Here is a 25,079-nt window from a genome sequence, read left to right on the forward strand (position 1 = left end):
TGTAGTCCATCAACAAAGGTGGCGGCTTACAAAACACTCGTTCGACCTATACTTCAATGTTGCTCATCAGTGTGGGATCCGTACCAGATCGGGTTGACAGAGGAGATAGAGAAGATCCAAAGAAGAGCGACGCGTTTCGTCACAGGGTTATTTGGTAAGCGTGATAGCGTTACGGAGGTGTTTAGCAAACTCAAGTGGCAGACTCTGCAAAAGAGGCGCTCTGCATCGCGGTGTAACTTGCTGTCCAGGTTTCGAGAGGGTGCGTTTCTGGTTTAGGTATCGAATATATTGCTTCCCCCTACTTATACCTCCCGAGGAGATCATGAATGTAAAATCATAGAGATTCGAGCGCGCACGGAGGCTTTCCGGCAGTCGTTCTTCCCGCGAACCATACGCGACTGGAACAGGAAAGGGAGGTAATGACAGTGGCACGTAAGGTGCCCTCCGCCACACACCGTTGTGTGGCTTGCGGAGTATGAATGTAGATGTAGATGTACATGTAATCCCATCATCAACTGCGGCGTTCACTGTCTCACACGAATTGTCAACAGAACAAAGAAAAAACTGATATAAGCTGACCTCGAGAGAAATATTTGTTACAGAGAAATACAAGATGTTTAAAAGGAGTAGTATTCGTCAAAACAGGACGAAAGTTAATGAGAATCATACGTCCAGAAAGTAGTACATGTTGAGATATGAACCGATCTGTCCTTCCATTTCAATCCGTTCGTCACGTAAAGGCAGACAATATGGGCAATGCTGCGTGTGATTATCACGCACCCTCGCACCTCCTCCGCCGTTCTTCGGAGTGAATCGTGCACTCTTTCACATACATCTGACTCCATTCGGATTGCTTCACATGCACTGGTCACGCATTCCTATAACATCTGCATACTGTCGGTGGGCTACGCATACGTCAAAGCCTTTAAGTGTTCCCATAGTCAGAAATCCAACACCGGATGATTCGTTTGAGATGTTAGAAAAATAAAACATTATGTACAAGAAACTACGCAAATTTATTGCTTGTTAACCGTACGTACAAGCTTAGGAGAGTCTGGAGTTTGTGTCTGAAGTTTGCGTCCCAATACATAAGCGCTCAACATGTCCGCCATTGCGAATACGGCACATATCATACCTAGAGTCCACGTTGCGCCACATGCCACGCAGAATTTTTAGAATTATTTGCTGAAAGGCCGCTGTGATCTGTCCCCGTAAGTCGGCCCGATTCTGTGGACTTTGTGCATACACTGTTGATTTCCCGTAGCCCCACACGAAAAAATCCGTAGGCATTAGGTCGGGTCTGTTAGGAGCCGGGAGATAGGTTCACCACGGCCGTACCAGCGGGCACTGAATGTCTCGTTTGTTTCCGCACTATCAAAGCCCAATGCGGTGAAGCCCAGTCCTATTGATGGACAATGCTGTCCAGTAGACCATCTTGCTGTAATTAAGGAACCATACACTGCTCGATCATTCCAAGCTAACTGACTGCACGAACAGTCTCCTCCTCAAAACCGAATGGACCGATAACGTCTTATCGTCGTCTAAAAGCTCACTGGGTCTCTACAACAATCAAAAATTCCCCTGTCATACGACACACTGAGCACGTTGTTGTGGAGCAACGAACATTTTCACTTAACGATCGAGACACACTGAGTGCGATAACTTGTATCACTTCCGTAAAATGTGTTTCTGACATATGGTCTTTGCGCTGTGAACTACGGACTTTGGCTTAACTCCCGGAGCATGGTCGCTCATTGTTAACTCACATGATTTTCGCGTATATTGCACAAAATTCCTCAGAGATATATAAATTACCTTAATAAATAAACGTTATGCCTTTCTAACATCTCAAATGGACCACCCTACAGATTCAGGTTCGGTGAACAGGCAGACCACGCTATCGGACCTTCTGGACGAATCCATCAATCTGGAAGGGTAAAGTTCTGCTATAGCGTTGGTAACTCATCACACAGAAATTGGTGATACACACCGTCTGTTATTCTGTTCGGTACAGTGTATACTCCTTTTAGTCCATCACTGACAATTCCTGCCCATACATTAATACCCAAACTATCCTCATACCTCAACTCTATGATTGCTCGACGATTTGCATTTGCCCATGGGTTCGCATAGTTGTCATTTATTATGCATCTCTTGTCAACCTTGTTTCACCTGTAAATACCACACATTTCTTGTCACAAGTAAAACGACTGATATCCTAACAAAGTTGTGTTCGACATCGTACAAGATGCTAAGGAGAGATGGGCTACAGAATGATGTGGCAATTCCGTTACCAACTTAGATACCTGTGAGGTGGTATCAATATGTGATACCACGAACAGGTACTGGCTTCGAGTCATAGAATTATAGCACCTTTTCTTATATTTTCGACCAATATTACCTTCTGCAGGAATATGTGACACTCTTTTTTAAGCACTGTGCTTAGGAATACGTGATACTTTACTGATCCTGTGCATTATGTTATATTAGCTGTTACACAGAGCTGTGCTAACATAACAGTAGTTTTGTTATGATGAGTGATGATGAGTAAGTAAGCTATTGTACATTCAATAATGTCGGCTACCCTCACGTGTCTGCCTGTTCGGATAAGCATAGCTCGAGATGTGCACCCAATCCTCCCTCCTCCCAAGTTGTCCCAATGCACGATGCAGCAGCAATGCTGTCAAACAGTGTGTACAAATATGCTTAGGCAAGAGTGTGTATTTATGCACTGTGCTATTGAAGCAGCTCTAAGTTACAAAACATGTACATTATGCAACAAATTTATAATTTTTTAACATGTTTTATGTTCACAGATGAAGAATTGTGTCACATTCCATACTTCACCTCATAGGTGTCGACATTTGTATACTTTCTAAAATAGCCTGTGCTCGATCTCAGGATTCAATCTCTACACCAAATTTCATCCAAATCGGTTCAGTAGTTTAGTTGTGAAAACGTAACAGACAGAGTTACTTTCGCATTTATTATATTAGTACCGATAAAAATTTACATTATGACATATTTTTTACATGATCCGATTTTGATGAAATAAGCCTTATTATTGCCCTAAGCTACGTTCAAGTTACCTGTGGAAATCCACATGAAAATTCGTCTAATACTTTTGGAGATTAGTATGCTCAAAGGGACAAACGGAGTGACACAACTATTTTATATAAAACTTAAAATTACGATTTTTTTCGTGATACGACTTTCATGAAGCCTATATGTTACCCCAACCTACGCTCAAGTTGTCTGTGAAAACACCCTGAAAATTCGTCTAGTAGTTTCGGAGATCAGCGTGCTCAAATAGACAGACAGATAGCTCGACGATTTTACAGATTTATTGTTAATATAGATACAGATATGCATATAGAAGTAGGTTGAAGAAAGGCAAACCTATGTTGACACTATTTGTAGATTTAATTAAAGCTTTTGACAATGCTGACTCGAAACAACTCTTTGAAACTATGAAGCTACCAGAGATAATATAAAAAGAGCGAAGAGTTGTCTAGAACTTGCACAGAAACAACGCTGTAGCTTTAAGAATCGAAGGTCGTAAAACGGTAAATCAGTAACTGAGGAGGGAGTGAGATAAGTTTGTCGCCTTTTCCCTACGCTACTTAGTCTTTATACTGAGCAAGGTGTAATTCAAACCAAGCAGAACTCTGGATAGGGAACTAAAGTTCGGGGAGAAGAAATAAAAACTTTAAGGTTTGCCGATGACATTGTCATTGCCAGAGGCGGCAAAGTTCTTGGAAGAGCAGTTAAACCGGGTGGATGGAGTTCGAGAGGAGGTTATAACGTGAACATCGATAAAAGTTGAACAAGGGTAATTAAATGTAGTCCGGTTATATCATGTGATGCTTGGTGAATTACATTAGGAAAGGAGACACGAAAAGTAGTCGATGAGTTTTGCCATTTAGGCATATGAGTAGCCTTACACGGAAGTACAACGTGACGATAAACTGTTCGGAGAGGAAGAAAACAGAAACTTTTCAAATGAACTGCTACAGACCAGTATTGAACGTTAGATGATGTGTGTGTGTGTGTGTGTGTATGTGTGTGTGTGTGTGTGTGTGTGTGTATGTGTGTGTGCGACGGGAGAGGGTGGTTCAAATGGTTCAAATGGTTCTGAGCACTATGGGACTTAACATCTGTGGTCATCAGTTCCCTAGAACTTAGAACTACTTAAACCTAACTAACCTAAGGACATCACACACATCCATGCCCGAGGCAGGATTCGAACCTGCGACCGTAGCAGTCACGCGGTTCCGGACTGAGCGCCTAGAACCGCGAGACCACCGCGGCCGGCGGAGAGGGTGGGGTGAATTCAATGATGAAGAGGGAGATCGTGGTTTGACTAAGGAAACACGTTTAAGTTGATGCAAGTTATAATATTTATGCAAAAAGCAAGATCCTGCACGTGATAGACTAGCTTGGAGAGCTGCATTAAACCAGTCTTCGGACAGAAGACCACAACAACAACAACAGCGGCGTTGTTGTTCTCTAAATAATCACGGTACAGGCGAACTGAGCGTATAGTGCAACGTGTCACTGTAAGACAGTGGCGATCTACAGTCATCATGCTTTGGCACAAATTATCATACGTATGAAACCAATTGTCAGTACCTGCGTGTCTACTAACACAGCCGAAACTTTCTAAATGAAAGTAGCTTATTCTTGTCTATTTTGAATGGCTAAATTCTAATGTAATAACACAATATCTGTATCATCCCTCGTTCAGTACGAGTAATTTTCAATATTTAAAAAATGGATTTAACCATGTATACAAGGTGATTTCGTTAAATGGGAACAAACTTTAGGAAACGATTCCTGAAAGGATAACGCGCAAAAAAGGGTGCATGGACATTTGGCCCGAAATGCGTTCCAGTGGCGGTATGCGCACTTGAAGGTGGAGATGAAAGATGTCTGACACTGTATGTGTCAGTGACTGAATACACACATGAGAACACACCAAGCAGGTGGGAATGATTTGTTTATACTAGTGTTTCAACTCCACGCTTAAGAGGGCAAAATGCTGTCAATGACAGCGACACGTTCACACATAGGTACTAAGGGGCATCGGCCACATTGCAGCTGTGACTCACTCTGGTGTGGACATGTATCATGCAGTGCAGTGCTGAGAGATGATAGCCCGGTATACCAAACATGAACAGACTGACATGATCTTTGCACATCGACAGGTAAATGGCAAAGGCCGGGCGATAAGAGAAAAGTATCGCGCCGATAGCTGCCGAACCATAAACTGTATGCAACAGTGTTTCGTCGTTTGTCTAAGACAGACTTGTTTATGGGAAATCGCAACCATGAGAACGGGTGCGCCCAGTATGTATACAGTCCTTGGAAGAACAGACTCTGAACACTGTAAAATGTGACCTCAGTGTCAGTACTGGGTTGGTGGGCCACCTGCATGGCGTGAGCTGAGGACCATGTGGAACATACTCCTTGATAACTGTCATTATTCATATCACTTACAAAGTGAGTAAGTATTATTTGTTATGGAGTTGCCTCTGTAGCGACGGTTTTGTAACTGGTTCGTCACGAACACCATCATGGTGATGGGATATTTGTCATCCATCCCATCTGTGGACTACGAAGAATCCCCAAGGTATGGCCGCAACGAGACATCAGCACTGGTTCGGCTTCAGAGTGTGGGCGGGATTTATTCGTAACCGCCTTGTGGGACCAGTCATTCTTAACAACACCTCACAGGCTACGTATATCTGCACTTCCTACATGTGACCCCATCTCCCCTGACAAGGGCCGTATTCTGTATGGTTCGTACCGATCGGTGCAGTAGGTTAGCCTCAGTAGTGACGTCATTTTCGGTTCTTTATCCAAAGTTCCTATTCAGTAAGCTTCTGAGACCTGTTACCGATCGGTCCTCATGCCGATTTTTCGACAACTGTTCCGAGAGGCTTTGGATTTCGGTATAGCCCTCTCGTTCGGTTCGGTGTGGTCTATTTACACCTAGAATTTGTTATTTTAAACATACTGAGCGCTTTTAGCTTCGGATTTAGTGATTGTGCTACTGAAGAATCACCAAGACGCGTCTGGGTGGAAAGTGAGTTCATAATAGAAGGTTTCCTTTGTTGGAAATATGGTTTGTATTGTTGTTACTGTGAATGATTATAACGCAAAAAAACAGTTTCGGTCAATATTCTCACAAAATACTTGTTATTTTTACATAATTAAGAGTTTAAAAATCATTAAATTTCAGAACTTCAGCTGTGCTTATGTACATCACATGAGTGTTAGCTGAAATTACTAGTGACTTCGCGTACTTTTTTCCGCAAATGGTGTACTTTTAATAATCGAAACGTGTTTAAAACTTTTAAGTAAACATGTAAAGGAATATTGTGAAGCCTGATACAGGAAACCTTTCAAAATTTCATACACTTACGGCTTACGCCCGCATCATTTGGCAATGAAGTCAACCTGCGTCTCTTTCGCCTGGAATTACATGGACTAAAGCGCTCCAGACACGCAAGTTGTAGTAGCACAGTGGGCAAGGCAATGAACTCCCATGACAAAGGTCGTATGTTCGCATACAGCTGAGTAACGAAATACTTTTTCTCCTCTTCATGTTTGTAACACATTCTGAGACTTTGTTAATCGTCAAAGTTAAGCATTTTTCTGATATATTCGTTGTTATTTACAAGTAAGAGCGTGCTCTCTCAGTAATGAGTATCTTCGATTTCGTGACTTCCAAATGTTTAAGGAATGCAAGATGGAATTGCTGTGCGTGAAACAACTGACAGTGACATCTATAATTTTTCTTGTCACAAATAATTCACCATTTTTTCTGAATATGTGGCGATTTCCGAGTGTGTAGTCAGACAGGAATCTAAGAGCCCAACTTAAATTACTGCGAATGAAACTAGCAGCAATCGTCTTAATACTTCAGCTTGTCACAAGTATTTATCTGCGCTCGAAGCCTTAACTACAGTGGACAGAGATGAAAGATTCCTGCCACAATATGCCACAGATATGAAAAAAAACATTTTGATTCATCGGATGCATGTTATAAATAACAACGAACTTCTATAGCTGCACTCGCCACACACTCTCGAAAAAGCGTTTTTCTTTTAATGTTGTTGTTATGAACTAAATCGTTGATGTATCATATAGGGAAGTAGGATACTTATCATTTGGATCTCTAGGAGCGAAGTACAGCCACATTCTATTCATGTTCTTATTCTTTGACACTCTCTTAAACAATTTTTCGGGTACGTGGGGATGTGTTCCGTCTATACAAACAATTGAGGGCAGTTTCTTTATTGCCATACGCGTTTCGCTTCTTTTATTTGTGAAGCACCTTCACAAATAGACGGAACGTTCCTCCATGAATTTTGAAGTAACCAAGGAACGACGGAAAACAGAAAAAATGACGAATTTTTCGGGTATTTGAACAATGTGGTACTACACTCCATTCTTAACTCATATTCAGAAACGTAAAATCCAAAACAAGACGTCGATTTGATCGACAATAAAATGACATAATGTGGCATTTATGAGAGTTTCCAGAACACAGTCAATATTCTGTCGTTATCGTGCATTCACAGAAGCAAATGGTCAGCGAAACTTGAACAGTATTATGTACTCTAACCACACCTTTCGGTACTGTGAAGAATAGCGTGACTTTGGGTTCGTGCCACTGTGGCGCTGCAGTGCATATGCGCGGATCTGAGGCAGACTGGTTGGCGCAAGGAGAACTGACAACAGCGTTTCGGTTCGCTAGGACCGTTCGGCATCGCTTCCGAAATGCTTACAGAATAATGTCGGGGCTCTCCTTCGAAGACAAGACCGTTCGGTGAGTTCGCGTACCGAACCGATCGACAAAATGGCGGAAAAATACAGTATATGGCCCCAGACGACGTGCCTTTAGCGGTACAAAGGATAATGTGATGGCTACTACATAAGTGTGCTCCAGTTAACTTCCGCACTTCCTTTCGGAGGCATCTCGGCACGGCAGCATCTAACCCAGCCGACAGATCGGACAAAGTGGTCTAGTTGCATGGCCTGCCCTGTCACCCAATCTTAACCCTTTAGAATTTTACCTTTAGGGACACCTGAAAGAATTTGTGTGAGTGGAACCCATCCCAGACGTGCTTACAATGGGACAATGCATTCATGATACCTGTAGCTCCATTCGATAGCAAGATGGCACATCTGAACGTGTGTGGGAGTCGCTGCTGCATCATGTGCGCACACGCTTAGAGGTCCGTTGGGGCCACTTAAATCACATTTGCCAACCGTGGTCTCGTCACAGCATGCAGTGCACTGCTTTGTACTTTACAGTACTGATGAACTAATGAAGACTCTATAGTACAAACACCATGCATTTCGGCCATACGTTCATACGATCCTTTTCGCTCCTTACCCTCTCAGGGATCGCGTTTAGCAGTTTACCCTGTATGATTCAGAAAACTGATCTAAAATCCACACAAATTAGTACAGCATTCAATAAACTGACACAAAAGTGGAACACAACAGATTCACGTATAGCTCACAAGGAGCCGTTTCGATGAGCTGGTTCGCCTGCTGGTCCCGGCGGAGGTTCGAGTCCTCCCTCGGGCACGGGTGTGTGTGTTTGTCCTTAGGATAATTCAGGTTAAGTACTGTGTAAGCTTAGGGACTGATGACCTTAGTAGTTAAGTCCCATAAGATTTCACAGACACATTGGTTCGCGTGTGCAGGTGATCCTGCTGGAGGAGTCATGGGCGGAGCTGTTCCTGCTGAACGCGGTGCAGTGGTGCATGCCCCTGGACGGCAGCCCGCTCTTCTCGGCGCAGGAGCACGCGGCTGCCGTGCCCAACGGCAAGGCGGCGCAGGTGGCGGCCGACGTGCGCGCCCTGCACGACACGCTGCTCCGCTTCAAGGCCGTCGGCGTCGACCCCGCCGAGTTCGCCTGCCTTAAGGCCATCGTGCTCTTCCGCTCAGGTGAGCCCCCTGACGTGTAAGGAGGGGCAGCTCTCTCCTGTCATACTTTATATGGAGTTTGTATTTCAGACAGCCTCGTTTCCTTGTGTGTGTGTGTGTGTGTGTGTGTGTGTGTGTGTGTGTGTGAGCGAGGGTGGGGGTCATGAGTCTTCTGACTGGTTCGATGCGGCCCGCACTTTCACCTGAAATATGACTCATCACACCTTTTGGAATATAGCAGACAGGTCAATTGTTCCGTGCAATCCTCCAGCAGTCACTGTTGATGATTTACTAGGCCCTGTGGAAAAAAAAAAAAACGTGGAGGGATATTCCATTGGGACATACCATGCCCTCTTTGATGCCATAGCATCCCGTTTGGAGCCTCTTATTAGAGCATATTTAAAAATGTTACTGTAATGTTAAGCCGGCCGCGGTGGCCGAGCGGTTTCTAGGCGCTTCAATCCGGAACCGCGCAACTGCTACGATCGCAGGGTCGAATCCTGCCTCGGGCATGGATGTGTGTGATGTCCTTAGCTTAGTTTAAGTAGTTCTAAGTTCTAGGGGACTGATGACCTCAGAAGTTAAGTCCCATAGTGCTCAGACCCATTTTGAGCCAAACTGGCGCTCTAGTGTCAGATCCCTTAATCGGGTAGGTAGGTTAGGAAATTTAAAATGGGAAATGGATAGGTTAAAGTTAGATATAGTAGGAATTAGTGAAGTTCGGTGGAGAGGAACAATACTTTTGCTCAGGTGAATACAGAGATATAAATACAAAATCAAGGAGGGGTAATACTGGAGTAGGTTTAATAATGAATCAAAAATAGGAGCGCTGGTAAGCTACTGCGAACAGCATAGTGAACGCATTATTGTAGCCAAGATAGACACGAAGCTCACGCCTACAACAGTAGTACAAGTTTATATGCCAACTAGCTCCGCAGGTGACGAAGAAATTGAAGAAACGTATGATGAGATAAAAGAAATTATTCAGACAGTGAAGGGAGACGAAAATTTAATAGTCATGGTGGAATGGAATTCGATAGTAGGAAAAGGAAGAGAAGGAAAAGTAATAGTTGAATATGGAATGGGGGTAAAGAATGAAAGAGGAAGCTGCCTGGTAGAATTTTGCACAGAGCATAACTTAATCATTGGGTTAATCTCGGTTTAATAATCATGAAAGAAGGTTGTATATGGATAAACTGAAAGAACCAGAGGTTGTAGAGAGTTTCAGAGAGAGCATTAGGGAACGACTGGCAAGAACAGGGGAAAGAAACACAGTAGAAGAAGAATTTGAGAGATAAAATAGTGAAGGCAGCAGAGGATCAAGTAGGTAAAAAGATGAGAGCTAGTAGAAATTCTTGGGTAATAGAACCGACACTGAATTTAATTAATAAAAGGAGAAAAGATAAAATTTCAGTAAATGAAGCAGGCAAAAGGGAATACAAAGGTCTCAAAAATGAAATCGACAGGAAGTGCAAAATGGCTAGGCAAGGATGGCTACAGGACAAATGTAAGGATGTAGAGGCATATGTCACTGGGGGTAAGATAGATACTGCCTACAAGAAAATTAAAGAGACCTTTGGAGAAAAGAGAACCACTTGTATGAATATCAACGGCTCACAAAACCAGTTCTAAGCAAAGAAGGGAAAGCAGAAAGGTGGAAGGAGTATATAGAGGATCTGTGCAAGGGCGATGTACTCGATGGTAATATTATGGAAATGGAATAGGACGTAGATGAAGATGAAATGAGAGATATGATGCTGCGTGAATAATTTGACAGAGCACTGACAGACCTGAGTCGAAACAAGGCCCGGGAGTAGACAACATTCCATTAGAAATAGTGATAGCCTTGTGAGAGCCAGCCCTGACAAAACTCTACCGTCTGGTGAGCAAGATGTAAGAGACAGGCGAAATACACTCAGACTTCAAGAAGAATATAATAATTCCAATCCCAAACAAAGCAGATATTGACAGGTGTGAAAATTACCGAACTATGAGTTTAATAAGACACGGCTGCAAAACACTGACACGAATTCTTTATAGCCGAATGGAAAAACTGGTAGAAATCGACCTTGGGAAGATCAGTTTGGATTCCAGTCGAAATGCTGGAACACATGAGGCAATGCTGACCCTACGACGTATCTTAGAAGATAGATTAAGAAAAGGCAAACCTATATTTCTAGCATTTTTAGACTTAGAGAAAGCTTTTGACAATGTTGACTGGAATACTCTCTTTCAAATTCTGGGTCAAGTACAGTGAGTGTTAGGCTATTTACAATTTGTGCAGAAACCAGATGGCAGTTGTAAGAGTCGAGGGGCATGAAAGGGAAGTAGTGGTTGAAAAGGGAGTGAGACAGGGTTGTAGCCTATCTCCAATGTTATTCAATCCGTACATTGAGCAAGAAAAGTAATGGAAACAAAAGAAAAATTTGAAGTAGGAATTAAAATCCATGGAGAAGAAATAAAAACTTTGAGGTTTGCCGATGACATTGTAATTCTATCAGAGACAGTAAAGAACATGGAAGAGCAGTTGAACGGAATGGACAGCGTCATCAAAGGAGGATATAAGATGAACATCAACAAAAGTAAAATGAGGATAATGGAATTTAGTCTTATTAAATCAGATGGTGCTGAGGGAAATAGATTAGGAAAAAATGAAACGATCGTATGTCATTGTTGGCCGGGAGGCCCCATCCGGGGAAGTTCGGCGGCCAAGTGCAAGTCTTATTTCAGTCGACGCCACATTGGGCGACTTGCGTGCCGGTGATGAGAATGAAATGATGATGAGAACAAAATGAGACACTTAAAGTAGTATATGAGTTTTGCTATTTAGGGATCAAAATAACTGATGATGGTCGAAGTAGAGAGGATATAAAATTTAGACTGGCAACGGCAAGAAAAGCGTTTCTGAAGAAAAGAAATTTATTAACATCGAGTATAGATTTAAGTGTCAGGAAGTTGTTTATGAAAGTATTTGTATGGTGTGTAGCCATGTATGGAAGTGAAACATGGACGATAAATAGTTTAGACTCGAAGCGAATAGAAGATTTCGAATGTGGTGCTACAGAAGAATGCTGAAGATTAGATGGGTGGATCACGTAACTGATGAGGAGGTAATGAATAGAATTGGGGGAAGAGGAATTTGTGACACAACTTGACTAGAGGAAGGGATTGGTTGATAGGACATGTTCTGACGCATCAAGGGATAGTCAGTTTAGTATTGGAAGGCAGCGCGGAGGGTAAAAATAGTAGAGGGACACCAAGAGATGAATACACTAAACAAATTCAGAAGGATGTAGGTTGCAGTAGTTGCTCGGAGATGAAGAAGCTTGCACAGGATAGAGTAGCATGGAGAGCTGCATCAAACCAATCTCTGGACTGAAGACCATCACCACCACAACAACAACAACATTAACTTTCTTTGTTCCATTTATAAGGTTCTCTTATACTGCATTACACACATCTTTTCAATGTTTTTGATACTAATTCGCTGGTGCTTCGATCTAAATAGCGCCTTATATATGAAGAAACTCCGCTCGAGATCTACAGAAAACAATGAAGCATATATTGTCAGCACCCATAAAGGAAGCTGAGTCAAAGTTGCAAAGGTTTCCACATCTGGATTGTTCTTCAAATTTAATTTGAATTTGTCTTTAGTAATTCCATCAAGGATGTCCCTAACATTCATCAACTTCTTCCGCTGTTCTTTCTCCTCCATACCTTCTTTCTCCAAACTCTGAATCACATCAGGAAAATACTTGTAGCAAAAATTTCAAATTCCAGATCTTTGTTGTTGATGAATTGTTGGGTCTGCTTGATGGTTGCTGCGTCCATTGACTCTAGGGCACTTACGAAGTGTTCGATTTTTTCAAAGTTTTCGCACAAAAAAGTGCACATTTTATTTAAGTATCCCACCTTGTGATAACATGAAACTGTGGAAGATGGAGCCCTGTCATTTCTTGATATAAAACTTGACGACTGGGAGCCTTTAGTAGAATCTTCTTGACCATTTTTTTACTTTTGATTAAACAAAATCTTAAAATCCCTTTCAAGAGCAGAAAAAATTCTGTCGAATCTATCAAAAACGCGGGTAAAAAATGGGAAAAAGGTGCTTAAGCATAGAATAAAAGAGGTAAGATGAAAAATGTACTAATCTCACAAAAAATGCAACAAAATGTGCTTATTTTGCTTCATCTCATGTCACCAAATGAATATATAGACTTGTCTGTGTGAAAATAGCTACATTTTTTGGAAAGATGCTGCACCTTAAAATCCCTTCTTTACTTATTATAAAAGTTCCCTTGCATCGGACATGATGACACTTTTCTTTCACAAAGAGGGGGTATCTTCTCTTAAGTGTATTCGTTGAGCATAGATGGCTGTGATAAAGCACATGTAGAGCTGTGTATTGTTGATGATGATGCTGAGAGATGGTGGAGGCAGGGGGGGGGGGGGGGGGATTGTGAAATGAGGTGCTGGCACAGCCTACTACTTGAGACATTGTGGAGATGTTTGGAATTTAGCTCAGCGTAAAACATAATTATCAAGAATTGTAAATCACAGCCTTTCCGCACTCTGCCGGCCAAACACTGGCGATTAACATTCCTTTTGCCACCAGGATTCGCACCAGCTATCTCCTCGTCAAGTGTTTTCATCCTCGAATATAGAAGAGGGTACAGTCAGTAGACACCCACATTATTATGTTTCCCAAGTGAATGTCTTTGAAAAGAGAGACTGTCAAGCTACTCTTTGTTGACTGCTGGCTTGGCATCCTATTCAGTTTGTAACGTGGCTGTCAAGAGTAACAGATGGAGAAAATCGGGAATGGTGCCCCGCCAGATAACGATTCTGCAGACACTTTCCGGAATGCAGTTGCAGATGCTGGTCTGAGACACGCGAACCTACGCTTGTTGTTTCCCTCTACATCGGAAATAAATAGTTCAAAGGAGACTGTCGAAGGACTCCTGTAAACTAACGATTCGTCAGGACAAATATTGGCAAACTGAACATCTCTCGAGGTAGAGAAAGAATACTTTCAGCGTCGGACATTCTCGGCTAGTGTCTTAGTGTAAGAATAATACAATAGTAACGAATGTTGCTACTATTAATTCGATTGGTGAGACGAATAATCCGAGCTGTCCAATCAGATTTAGTGATTTAGGAGAACGCAAGAGTCGACTTCGCACCTAGATTTCATGAGAGAACTTTCGTTACTAGGTCTGATGTAAGACATTGCAATATCTGCTCGGAGGCTGCTCAATATTTTACACTGTCTAGCAAGTGCCGTCAGTTCTCATAACCATTCCCATCCGGTAACAATATGGATAAAAATACCCAAGCGAAGGTATATCTGCTCAAGTTCCAAGTAATAACTGAAATCCAGGAGAAGTAGCCCCTACATATTTATTAACACGATGGACAAATGATATTTTGCTTTCTTTAACTGTGGAACTGGAAAGACATTAATTGCATCATGCTAAGTATTGTACAGACTAACTGCAATTAATATATCTGCAATCAAAACACATGTATTTTTGTAAATAAAACAACTGAAATGTAGTCTTTTTACAACGCTGCAAATTGTGAACCTAATCCTTTTATTTGTTACAACTGCAAATGCCGCTCTTGAGCGCAATTGTTTCTTTGTTAATATATGTAATGAATATTAATTAGCTTTACGCCATGGCGGACTAAACAAATGGCACCACTGCAAGTTTATTTGTTGGGTTTACCAAAGAGTAGACCTCTTCAGCATATTGTACTCATACCAGCTCCCACTTTATCGACCCTCTCCTCAGAGCACCAAACAGGTCCAAGTACGTAACATCTCGACATACTCTGCGTTATCTATTGTGAAACCAACTTAGAAATGTCTCAGTGCTGAGAATTTTACGCATCAGTTGTCAAACGTGTGAAAAATTTATCGCAACATGTTTCGAAGCTACGTTACCCCATCACCATGTATTTAAAACTTCCATAGCATTAGGCTCCGTCAACGGTAAAGTGCCAGCAGCTAACATGGATTATCAAACATGAAACTTTCCTTAGCATATCTCATGATGGACATCAAACTCGCACAAGGCTCAGCTGTAAACTAAGATGTGCTAGAAAAAGTTTTATGTTTGACTATGCATGTTTACTGAAGTCTTTATACTCATGACTGCGCCTAATGATAGACGTTTCAGCACTTGATAAGGACATAGCGAAGTCCAAAAACATGGTATGATAAATACGTATTTCACACGTTTAACAAACGGCGTAAAACTTTTAGTATTGATACTCCAAGTCTTTTCCTCGGGATAATTTCAAACGCCTTCTTCTCCTAGATTATGAAAGTATCCCTAAGATCCAACCATCCTATAAATTATAACCTACACTGTGTCCTCCTTTTTCCAAATGAACGCTTTACCTGCGCAACAGCAACGGGTCTGTTACCACCCCAAAACTCATCCCATGTATCTTCTCAAAGCGTTTCCTTTCCATTCCCACCTGCATCCAAATCTTGCGCACAGAATCTATTACCAGGAGCCAGCTGCACAGCATCCTTTCACTTTCAGGTCACATGCATCCAATTGTGCTAACACTTTTTTACTCGCATCAGAATATTTTTTATTATGTTCATTAAAAACTGTAGAGTGGCAACTTGGCCGCTCCTAGCCGCTTCCCGCACACTTCTTCCTAATGGAGAATACAAATAACAAATTTAAAAAAATAATAACAAATTAAAAAAACAGCACAACGGAAGGAAAATTAGGGTTTAACATCCCGTCGACATCGAAGTCATTAGAGAAGAAACACAAGTTCGGAATGATACAAGGGCAGGGAAGGGAATCGTTCGTGCCTGAAGCAATTTAGGGAAATCACAGGAAACCTAAATCAAGATGGTCGACGCGGATTCAAACTGCCGTTCACCCGAATGCGAGTGTGCTAACCACGGCGCAACCTCGTTCGGTAAAATAGAGTACACCTGCAGTTAGTGGGTGTACTGTATAAGCAGAGGAAGGCATTGAGTTGGTATACACACAAACAGATACTCAAACATGCAACACATCTTTTGCATTTTTTCTGTCCCGGCCAATGTTTTCGAGAGGTTTACTTTGGTTGTCAGGCCAGTACCAGAACTGGATATTCCCTCCCAAATATTTCCTGGGGTCACCTCTGCCTCACCAGACAGCCTGGTAACTGCCTGAAAAGAAATGAATTCTTCATCATTTTTATATTTTTTTACTACACTGCGATCTTCTTCAAAACTAACTATTTATTATCTTACAAATACACGAGTATTCACAGAATCATAGCCTATTACAGTCTTATAAATTGCAAAAAAATCAGCTATAAATGTAATATCGCCACTTGAACAGTATGTTAGAACGGAGTGCCCATTAGAATTTTCGTCTTGGCTGCTGCGCTACACTGCTGTGTTGTCTTCACTTCCTTTCTCAGTAAATTCTGCTGGTTTTTCTCAAATGGTTCAAATGGCTCTGAGCACTGTGGGACTTAACATCTGAGGTCATCAGTTCCCTAAAACTTAGAACTACTTAAACCTAACTAAGCTAAGGACATCACACACATCCATGCCCGAGGCAGGATTCGAACCTGCGACCGTAGCGGCCGCGCCGTTCCAGACTGAAGCGCCTAGAACCGCTCGGCCACACCGGCCGGCCTGGTTTATCTCGGTTCGGTATAGAATGTTTAGAAACATGTTCACTTGCCGTCTTCCTAGTTTCTGCTAGTGACTGCTCACAAGTATCAATGCCACTGCGTATGCGAAGAAAAACATCAACTTACGAAACTCATCAGGCACGGGCATGTCGCGCCCACCTCAAGTACTTCATTTATTTTCCCACGCAGCACGACGTCATATATATTGCGCCCAAATTCAATGGAGGAATCACCAGCCAACGACATAGAAACTGCAAAGTAGCATTCTTGTTTTTATAGGTTCCTTTTTTCTGTGCTTTTAGGGTTCTTTGCCTCAGTCTGTAAAAACGGAACCATTACAGGATCACCTTGTTATCTGTTTGCTCGGCTGTTAAGAACGCTTTTTCTCAGTTATGTGTAGATGTATCAATTTCAAATTTATGTCACGTATTAAGGTCTATGGCTCCTTGGCTATGTAAACATTTTAAACTTCTAAGTCAATTCACCCAAAAGATAAGCTCATTTATATCACATATTTGAATGGTCGAGAATACACCCATAAAACCTATAGGGTACTTCTGTTGACATAAAAACTATCAAATTTGGCACAAAGCGAAGTTATACACTACAAATAAAAGAAAAAATATGAAAATCGTTAATTTGTAATTACATGGTAAGAAAAAATATTTTTGTCATTTTTTAAACGTCTTCTGTTTGTCTGTCCGACCGTTAAAAATCTTTTTCTCTGAAACAGTTTGGTGTATAAGTTTTACATCACATACTAAGGTATATAGTGCCTTCGCAGCGTAAAGTGTGTAAGCTTTGAAGTCAATGTAATCAAAAGTTACGGCCGTCTGTTAAGGAATCTTTTTCTCAGGGACGGGTAGAGGCATCAAGTTGAAATTTATGCCAAATACTGAGGTCTACGGTCGCTTAGACGTGTAAAAAGTTTAAGCTACTAAATCAGTGCAACCGAAAGATGCAGACATTTATGTCACATATTTCGATACTCCAAAACTCACCCATCGAAACCTATAGACGATATACTTATATACACAATTATGTTGGTACGGAACCCTCACAGCGCGAAACCTACTCGCAGTTGAACAGTATTTTCTTGTTTTCTTTTCCCTTCCTTCAATGGGTCAAATCTGGAAAATCCGCCCAGCCTTCCAGGCTAGAAAATGAATCGTATAAGGGATAGTCAAATGAAAATGAGGCAGATGGAAAAAAGTCAGTGAACTGTTTATTATTTGAAAAGTAATCACCATAACGGTTAATACATTTATCTCAGTGCCTTCACGAAAAATAGTTTGCGTTTGCGTGCGGGACCATGATTGTCCCAGCCGTGCACCTCTTCTTCCGAAGGAAATCGACGGCCACGAATGTCTTTCTTCAGGGTTCGAAGAACATGGATATCGCATGGGGAGAGATCAGGACTACACTACTGGCCATTAAAATTGCTACACCAAGAAGAAATGCAGATGATAAACGGGTATTCATTGGACAAATATATTATACTAGAACTGACATGTGATTACATTTTCAAGCAATTTGGGTGCATAGATTCTGAGAAATCAGTACCCAGACAACCACGTCTGTCCGTAATAACGGCCTTGATACGCCTGGGCACTGAGTCAAACAGAGCTTGGATGCGTGTACAGGTACAGCTGCCCATGCAGCTTCAACACGATACCACAGTTCATCAAGAGTAGTGACTGACGTATTGTGACGAGCCAGTTGCTCGGCCACCATTGACCAGACATTTTTAGTTGGTGAGAGATCTGGAGAATGTGCTGGCCAGGGCAGCAGTCGAACATTTTGTGTATCCAGAAAGACAGGTACAGGACCTGCAATATGTGGTCGTGCATTATCCTGCTGAAATGTAGGGTTTCGCAGCGATCGAATGAAGGGCAGAGCCACGGGTCGTAACACATCTGAAATATAACGTCCACTGTTCAAAGTGCCGTCAATGCGAACAAGAGGTGACCGAGAGGTGTAACCAGTGGCACCCCATACCATCACGCCGGGTGATACGCCAGTATAGCGATGACGAATACACGCTTCCAATGTGCGTTCACCGCGATGTCGCCAAACACGGATGCGACCATCATGATGCTGTAAACAGAACCTAGATTCATCCGAAAAAATGACGTTTAGCCATTCGTGCACCCAGGTTCGTCGTTGAGTACACCATCACAGGCGCTCCCGTCTGTGATGCAGCGTCAAGGGTAACCGCAGCCATGGTATCCGAGCTGACAGTCCATGCAGCTGCAAACGTCGTCGAACTGTTCGTGCAGATGGTTGTTGTCTTGCAGACGTCCTTATCTGTTGACTCAGGGATCAAGACGTGGCTGCACGAACCGTTACAGCCATGCGGATAAGATGCCTGTCATCTCGACTGCTAGTGATACGAGGCCGTTGGGATCCAGCACGGCGTTCCGTATTACCCTCCTGAACCCACCGATTCCATATTCTGCTAACAGTCGTTGGATCTCGACCAACGCAAGCAGCAATGTCGCGATACGATAAACCGCAATCGCGATAGGCTACAATCCGACCTTTATCAAAGTCGGAAACGTGATGGTACGCATTTCTCCTCCTTACATGAGGCATCACAACAACGTTTCACCAGGCAACGCCGATCAACTGCTGTTTGTGTATGAGAAATCGGTTGGAAACTTTCCTCATGTCAGCACGTTCTAGGTGGCGCCAACCTTGTGTGAATGCTCTAAAAAGCTAATCATTTGCATATCACAGCATCTTCTTCCTGTCGGTTACATTTCGCGTCTGTAGCACTTCATCTTCGTGGTGTAGCAATTTTAATGGCCAGTAGTGTATTTGGAAGGTCTTAAGGGCTTTCCACCGAAACGTCTGCATCGAAGTCGAAACAGGCACCCAACTCTGGGAAAGTCATGATGGGCTTTGTGTTTGAGTGGATGGGCCTGTTGCTCAATTACTTGCTTAAACACGGCGTCACAATTAAAGCACAGCGTCACGTGGACACTTCGCAAAAATCGGAGAACGCCGTCAAGTGGAAACGTCCAGGAATGTTGACGGACTTAATCATTCTGCAGGATAATGCACGTATCCGTTGCCAAAGTCTGCGAAGCCCTTACACGTCTGCCGGCTTGTGTGGCCGTGCGGTTCTAGGCGCTTCAGTCTGGAACCGCGAGACCGCTACGGTCGCGGGTTCGAATCCTGCCTCGGGCATGGATGTGTGTGTGTGTCCTTAGGTTAGTTAGGTTTAAGTAGTTCTAAGTTCTAGGGGACTGATGACCTCAGATGTTAAGTCCCATAGTGCTCAGAGCCATTTGAACCTTACACGTCTTCCTACAGCCCCGATCTCTCCGCATGCTATGTCCATATATTTTGGAGCCCTGAAGAAAAACATTGGCGGCCGTCGATTTGCTTCTGACGAGCAGGTGCACGCTTGGGTTAATCATGGCTCCGTAGGCAGCCGGAAACATTTATTCCATGAAGGCATTCACCGTCTTTTCTGAAAGAACAGTTATGGCGATTACTTTTGAAATAATGAACACTTTTACTCACTATATGATAATGCAGGCTTTCTCGACGAATTTCGATGATGAAGTCTTCTAGCGTTATTAGCCGGGTCAAGGCGTCGTTCTGCGCCAACGTTTCGACAAGTTTCCTATTCGAAACGTTGCTGCAGAACGCCGCCTTGACTCAGCTGGTAATACGAGAAGGCCACGTCAGTTTACTTACTTCCACCTCTCTCGTGTTCATTTGACTGCCCCTTATATTACAGAAGAAAGGAAGGGCACGGTGAAGTGTGTGACGGCGTGGTGTTGCAGAGACGCGCGGCCTGAAGGACCCGGGGCAGGTGGAGAACCTGCAGGACCAGGCGCAGGTGATGCTGGGCCAGCACACGCGCGGGCAGCACCCCGGGCACCCGCCGCGCTTCGGCCGCCTGCTGTTGATGCTGCCGCTGCTGCGATCCGTCTCCACGGCGCGCATCGAGCAGATCTTCTTCCAGCGCACCATCGGCAACACGCCCATGGAGAAGGTGCTCTGCGACATGTACAAGAACTAGGCCGCCGCCGTCTGCCCCAACAGTGCTTTCTTCTGTCGCGCGGTGAGACGGAGTCACATGTAGTCGCGAATCATCCGTTTCTTCGGAGCAAGAACTTGACAGCATTTTCCTCGAAGGCATCAGATTTACATTGACCATACCCCTCTCCAGGAGCATCTCACGTCTCACAAACTCATTTCTCTTCGTAGTACCTCGAATCAGGAACGAAATCTTGGATACATTGACCAGCACAGGTTCTCATCATCCCCTACAGTCGTATTTAAATCAGTTGGCATTTGACAGCGAAGGCGCTGGACTATACTCACTGTGTTGCCCAAAGCGTTGTGCCTGTTATTTCTCAAGTTCGAAGCTTCTCCCTACGTGAAACTTGGCATATTTCAAATAAAAAAAAATTACGTCCGGCCCTGATCAAAATTAAGAACAAATTTTTGACGTATTTGAAAACACTATACACATCATACGTGAATTTCAGAATTTTCTTGTGATTTTTGTGCGAGACGGAGACTTTAAACTTCACATTTGTTACGAGTTACATATTGAACAAATTGTAGAAGTTCCCGTTCTCCGAAGCTTATACAGCGTGTAACTAAATTCGCTTTGTAGACTTTGAGCACACTTTTCTTTCACCAAAACAAGAAAAAATAATCTAGGAAACGTGGCTTCTAAAATGCATACCTAAGCTATCGGCGTTTGTTGATCTTCTCTGCAAGTACTTTGATTTACATATTATGCAAGGAGCTAGTACGGACCAAATCAAGAAAAAAATGTCCAGTAAACATGGATTCTACACCGCACACTTAAAGAGCTAGGACCATTTTTTCAATAGAAGAGATGTGTTCCACAATAGCGAAGACGAGTAAGTGATCATAGCTCTTAAAGCGCGTATTTTACAGCTCATGTTTATGGATATTTTTTGTTGTTTTGGTGCATACTGACTCATTCTAAAATATGGAAAGCAAAGAGCTTCCCGCTGGAGAGACGTGTTTCACAGTATCGAAGACGAACAAGTGCTCGTATCTCTTAAGGTATGCATTTTAGAGCCAATGTTTAGTGGACATCTATTTCTTGTTTTGCTATAAGAAACGTGTTTTCAAAGTCTGTAATGTGAATTTCATTACACCTTGTACATATATAAAATACAGAGCGATACGAAATTTTGATAAGATCCGACGGTAAGAGAGATATTTTACAAATCAATGAAAAAAAAATCTTGTTCCAGTCCCAGCAGTAGTTGTCGAGAAATGAAGTTTAAAATAAATATGTTATGAAACTAGTATTTGTTAAATGTTTCATGCGAGTAGGTGACGCCTTACTACTCGTGAATTTTCGTGAGCGTGTACACCAGATAGCGCTGAAATGTATTTCATGCTTCCTCTCCTTTGGTGTACAGGACACATGATAATGGACTGAAGCCTGAAACTGGCTGTAATGAAGTAGTGCTTTTAGTAGCTCTTGGTGGTGAACTACGGCGTTTCCTACGGTTTAAAATAGTTTCCCGGGTGGAAAAATTTCATCCATTTCAGAAAAAAATATCATGACTCTTTACCTAATAAGAATTAACATCAGATGTTTGCCATCCTTTCAGAGTTTCCGCTTGACCTTTGTATGAGATAGAGACCTGAAGGCCAATTTAAATCGTGGGAACTCTGTGTTCCCTGCCAGTAGACAGTAACCGACGCAACAACTTAGCAACTTTGGTCCTTAAATGTCAGATGCCAATTAATTTAAATTATACTATAAGATAACTCTAAAACATAGCAATAAAGCACTCTTACCACGTGAACTACAGACAAATCTTGCGCAATTCTTCTGTTCCTCCTCGAAGAAATATCTCAGAATCCAAGCTGAAAATTTTTGACATACCCAAAGACAGCTTCCCAACATCACCATCGTTGATTTTAGTGGTCGAGACAAAGAAAATAAGAAGCCCCTTTTGCTCTCCTACTACTGGCCGGAGTTGTCTCAAACCACTTATTTCCTTGATACTTACGCTACCCATTAATTTTACCTATTATACTGTGTCTTTTTTTCTGAATTTCAATCTGTGGGAAACGTAGTACAAAAATAAATGTAAAATTCAGTTTTTCAACACGAATAGCCACAAGCGGACGAGATCTTTCCTATTTTGAGTATCCATTTGATAAATAATGTATAATAACAAATATTCACTGTCGCCATTAATTCCTGGTGAGGTGACTGCGACAGGTATTGTTCGGCTACTTCTTAATCCAACACTTCATGTCATTGTTTGATAAAAAGTAAGCAAATATATTTAAACATCGGTGATTCTCTATGAACGTTAAAAATAAGCGTTCATTGTACACTCGCACAGCCAATTAGCGATGATTTTCCTCTGGACTGCAGCGCTTTTCAGAGAAAAATCTCGCTCCCTGTATGTTAAAATATGAACGTAAAAGATTATCTGTTGGTCAGAATTATTCTCACAAGCTTTCAGACCAACTGAGAGTTGCAGTAGCATGAATAACTAGGGCTTTTACCTATTTCTTTTATTGTCCATGATAATTTTTAAGAATTCAGTGGCTGACAACAAAATTACAGACATTAATTTCCCATACTTGTTCAAGAAACTTTGTTTCTAATTTCGCGATACATCCATATGTTGGTCTGGAGCGTATGGCTTATCAAGAAGATCTGCGCAGCGATGCAAACATGATTTCCACAAACTTTGTCATACTGCAGGTGATGGCCAACGCTAGCATATGTCAATGAAAAACTGCTGAGTTTCAAGGGCTGTTGTTCCTAATGCAGGGTCCTTAGCGGCTGAAGTCGAGTACTGCAAAACCATGACGGGCTTAACACATGGTTTCGGTCGTGGTGTTCCTACATCCTGTACCGAGAATTATCTCTTTTCGCCTTTCATGGCATCTGATTATGATGAAGTGCTAAATATGCGCACGCCTCACTGTCGTTCCCAGTACAAAACTGAAAAAATTGTCCCGATACCAATTGTTTCTATTACAGAAATGAGGTCGTGAGTTATTCTCTACAGCACAAAGTGAAAATCTCATAAATTATTCATGGTTCTTATGCAGTTAACGTATGTTACCAAGCAAGATATTTTGTATTATGTGTAGTTAACTACATTTTCTGGTTCATCATTTTCTCATTTTCGATTAATAATTAACGAACTGGACTCTGGTTTTACTCCTTGTTTGGGCTGTCAGTGGCATAGAATACAAACAGTGCACGAAGGCCCCGTACAGAAGGCAGGAACGCTTTGGTGAAGTGCTTGATTTTGATCTTCCGCGAGTGTCAAGTGCTTGTGCTAGGGACAGTGTGTCCCGTGAACCTCCCAGTGGCGCTAGTGTAGCATAGGAAGCCGACTTAATCAGCATCTTTGATGTACAACAATTTTTGGATACAAGCGAGCATTTCTCTTTATGTAATATAGATCTTTTACATTCGACGCACATATTTAAAAATGTTTCCAGGAGTTTTAGTACTGTAATTCACAATATCGTACGACATTTTTCATTACACAGATTTTCTGTAATTCTTTTAGGAATACTCTGACATGAGCAATGTGTTTAGCTGCACTGCATGCAAATTTCAGACGACTGTATCATCTGTAAATAACATTTATGTCGATTTTTGTCACTGTGAATCACTGTACCTCAAAAATAGAATCTCCGGCTTAAATTTCTGTATGTGCTATCTTTTGTATTTAAATTTTAATAAAGTGTTATATTTATCACGTTTCAGTTATGTCATTAACCTTACCTTCCTATGCAACTGAATATTACCCTTGGACATAGTACTATTGTTGCATTCCCAACTTCACTTTAATACGACTCAAGAATTATTATACACAGGATACATAAGACACTTGCATAGTTATGTGCGTTCTCGTGTTCTGTTTTATTTCAAATGAGTCCTGGCAATGGCCAAAATAACCAGGTACAAAATCCAGAAACATAAGGCAAAACTACATTGCGGTTTCTGTTCACAAAGGACCTACAATTTTTAGCATTTGTACACTTTATTTTCGTGAATACAAAAACATTGATCACTCTGTCATTCAAAGTTATAACTCACCATAAGCTACGAAACTAAGAAACCAACCGGTTGATCAGTAAAAACTTTAAGTATCATTAAAGACTTACAGGTATGATAGTTAAAGAACTTCGAACTAAGTGGAGTGAGACATAATCAACAATTTTTAGGGTTTTCGCCACTTGCACACCCTACAATAAAAAAAGCAAGATATTCAACTTTACGGTAATCGCATTTTGGAGAGGGTATTCACTTTAACACTTTTTCTCATTTTGTTGTTTGCCACAATCTGTTAACAGTGACGATTTTCTTCCGACTACGGCCAGAATTAACAGACCATGGGAGATGAGATGTGCTGTTGGGTAGCGCAGTACAAAGTTCCTTTCAAGACAACGTCCTCACTACATAACGATGACTATCCTTC

General features: G+C 42.0%; 1 protein-coding gene across 1 annotated transcript in view; it reads left to right on the plus strand.

Moving 5' to 3' along the window:
• LOC124795871 (photoreceptor-specific nuclear receptor-like) overlaps positions 1-24,301 on the plus strand; it is a 254,597-nt gene extending 230,296 nt beyond the window's left edge. The window contains exons 8-9 of the mRNA XM_047259952.1: positions 8,724-8,967; positions 20,403-24,301. Coding sequence (XP_047115908.1) covers positions 8,724-8,967; positions 20,403-20,641 — 483 coding nt within the window. The 3' untranslated portion in view covers positions 20,642-24,301. The remainder of the gene's footprint in view (positions 1-8,723; positions 8,968-20,402) is intronic.
• Positions 24,302-25,079: the final 778 nt, after the last annotated feature.

Source organism: Schistocerca piceifrons, chromosome 4 (genome assembly GCF_021461385.2).
Source record: "Schistocerca piceifrons isolate TAMUIC-IGC-003096 chromosome 4, iqSchPice1.1, whole genome shotgun sequence".
NCBI lineage: Eukaryota > Metazoa > Arthropoda > Insecta > Orthoptera > Acrididae > Schistocerca > Schistocerca piceifrons.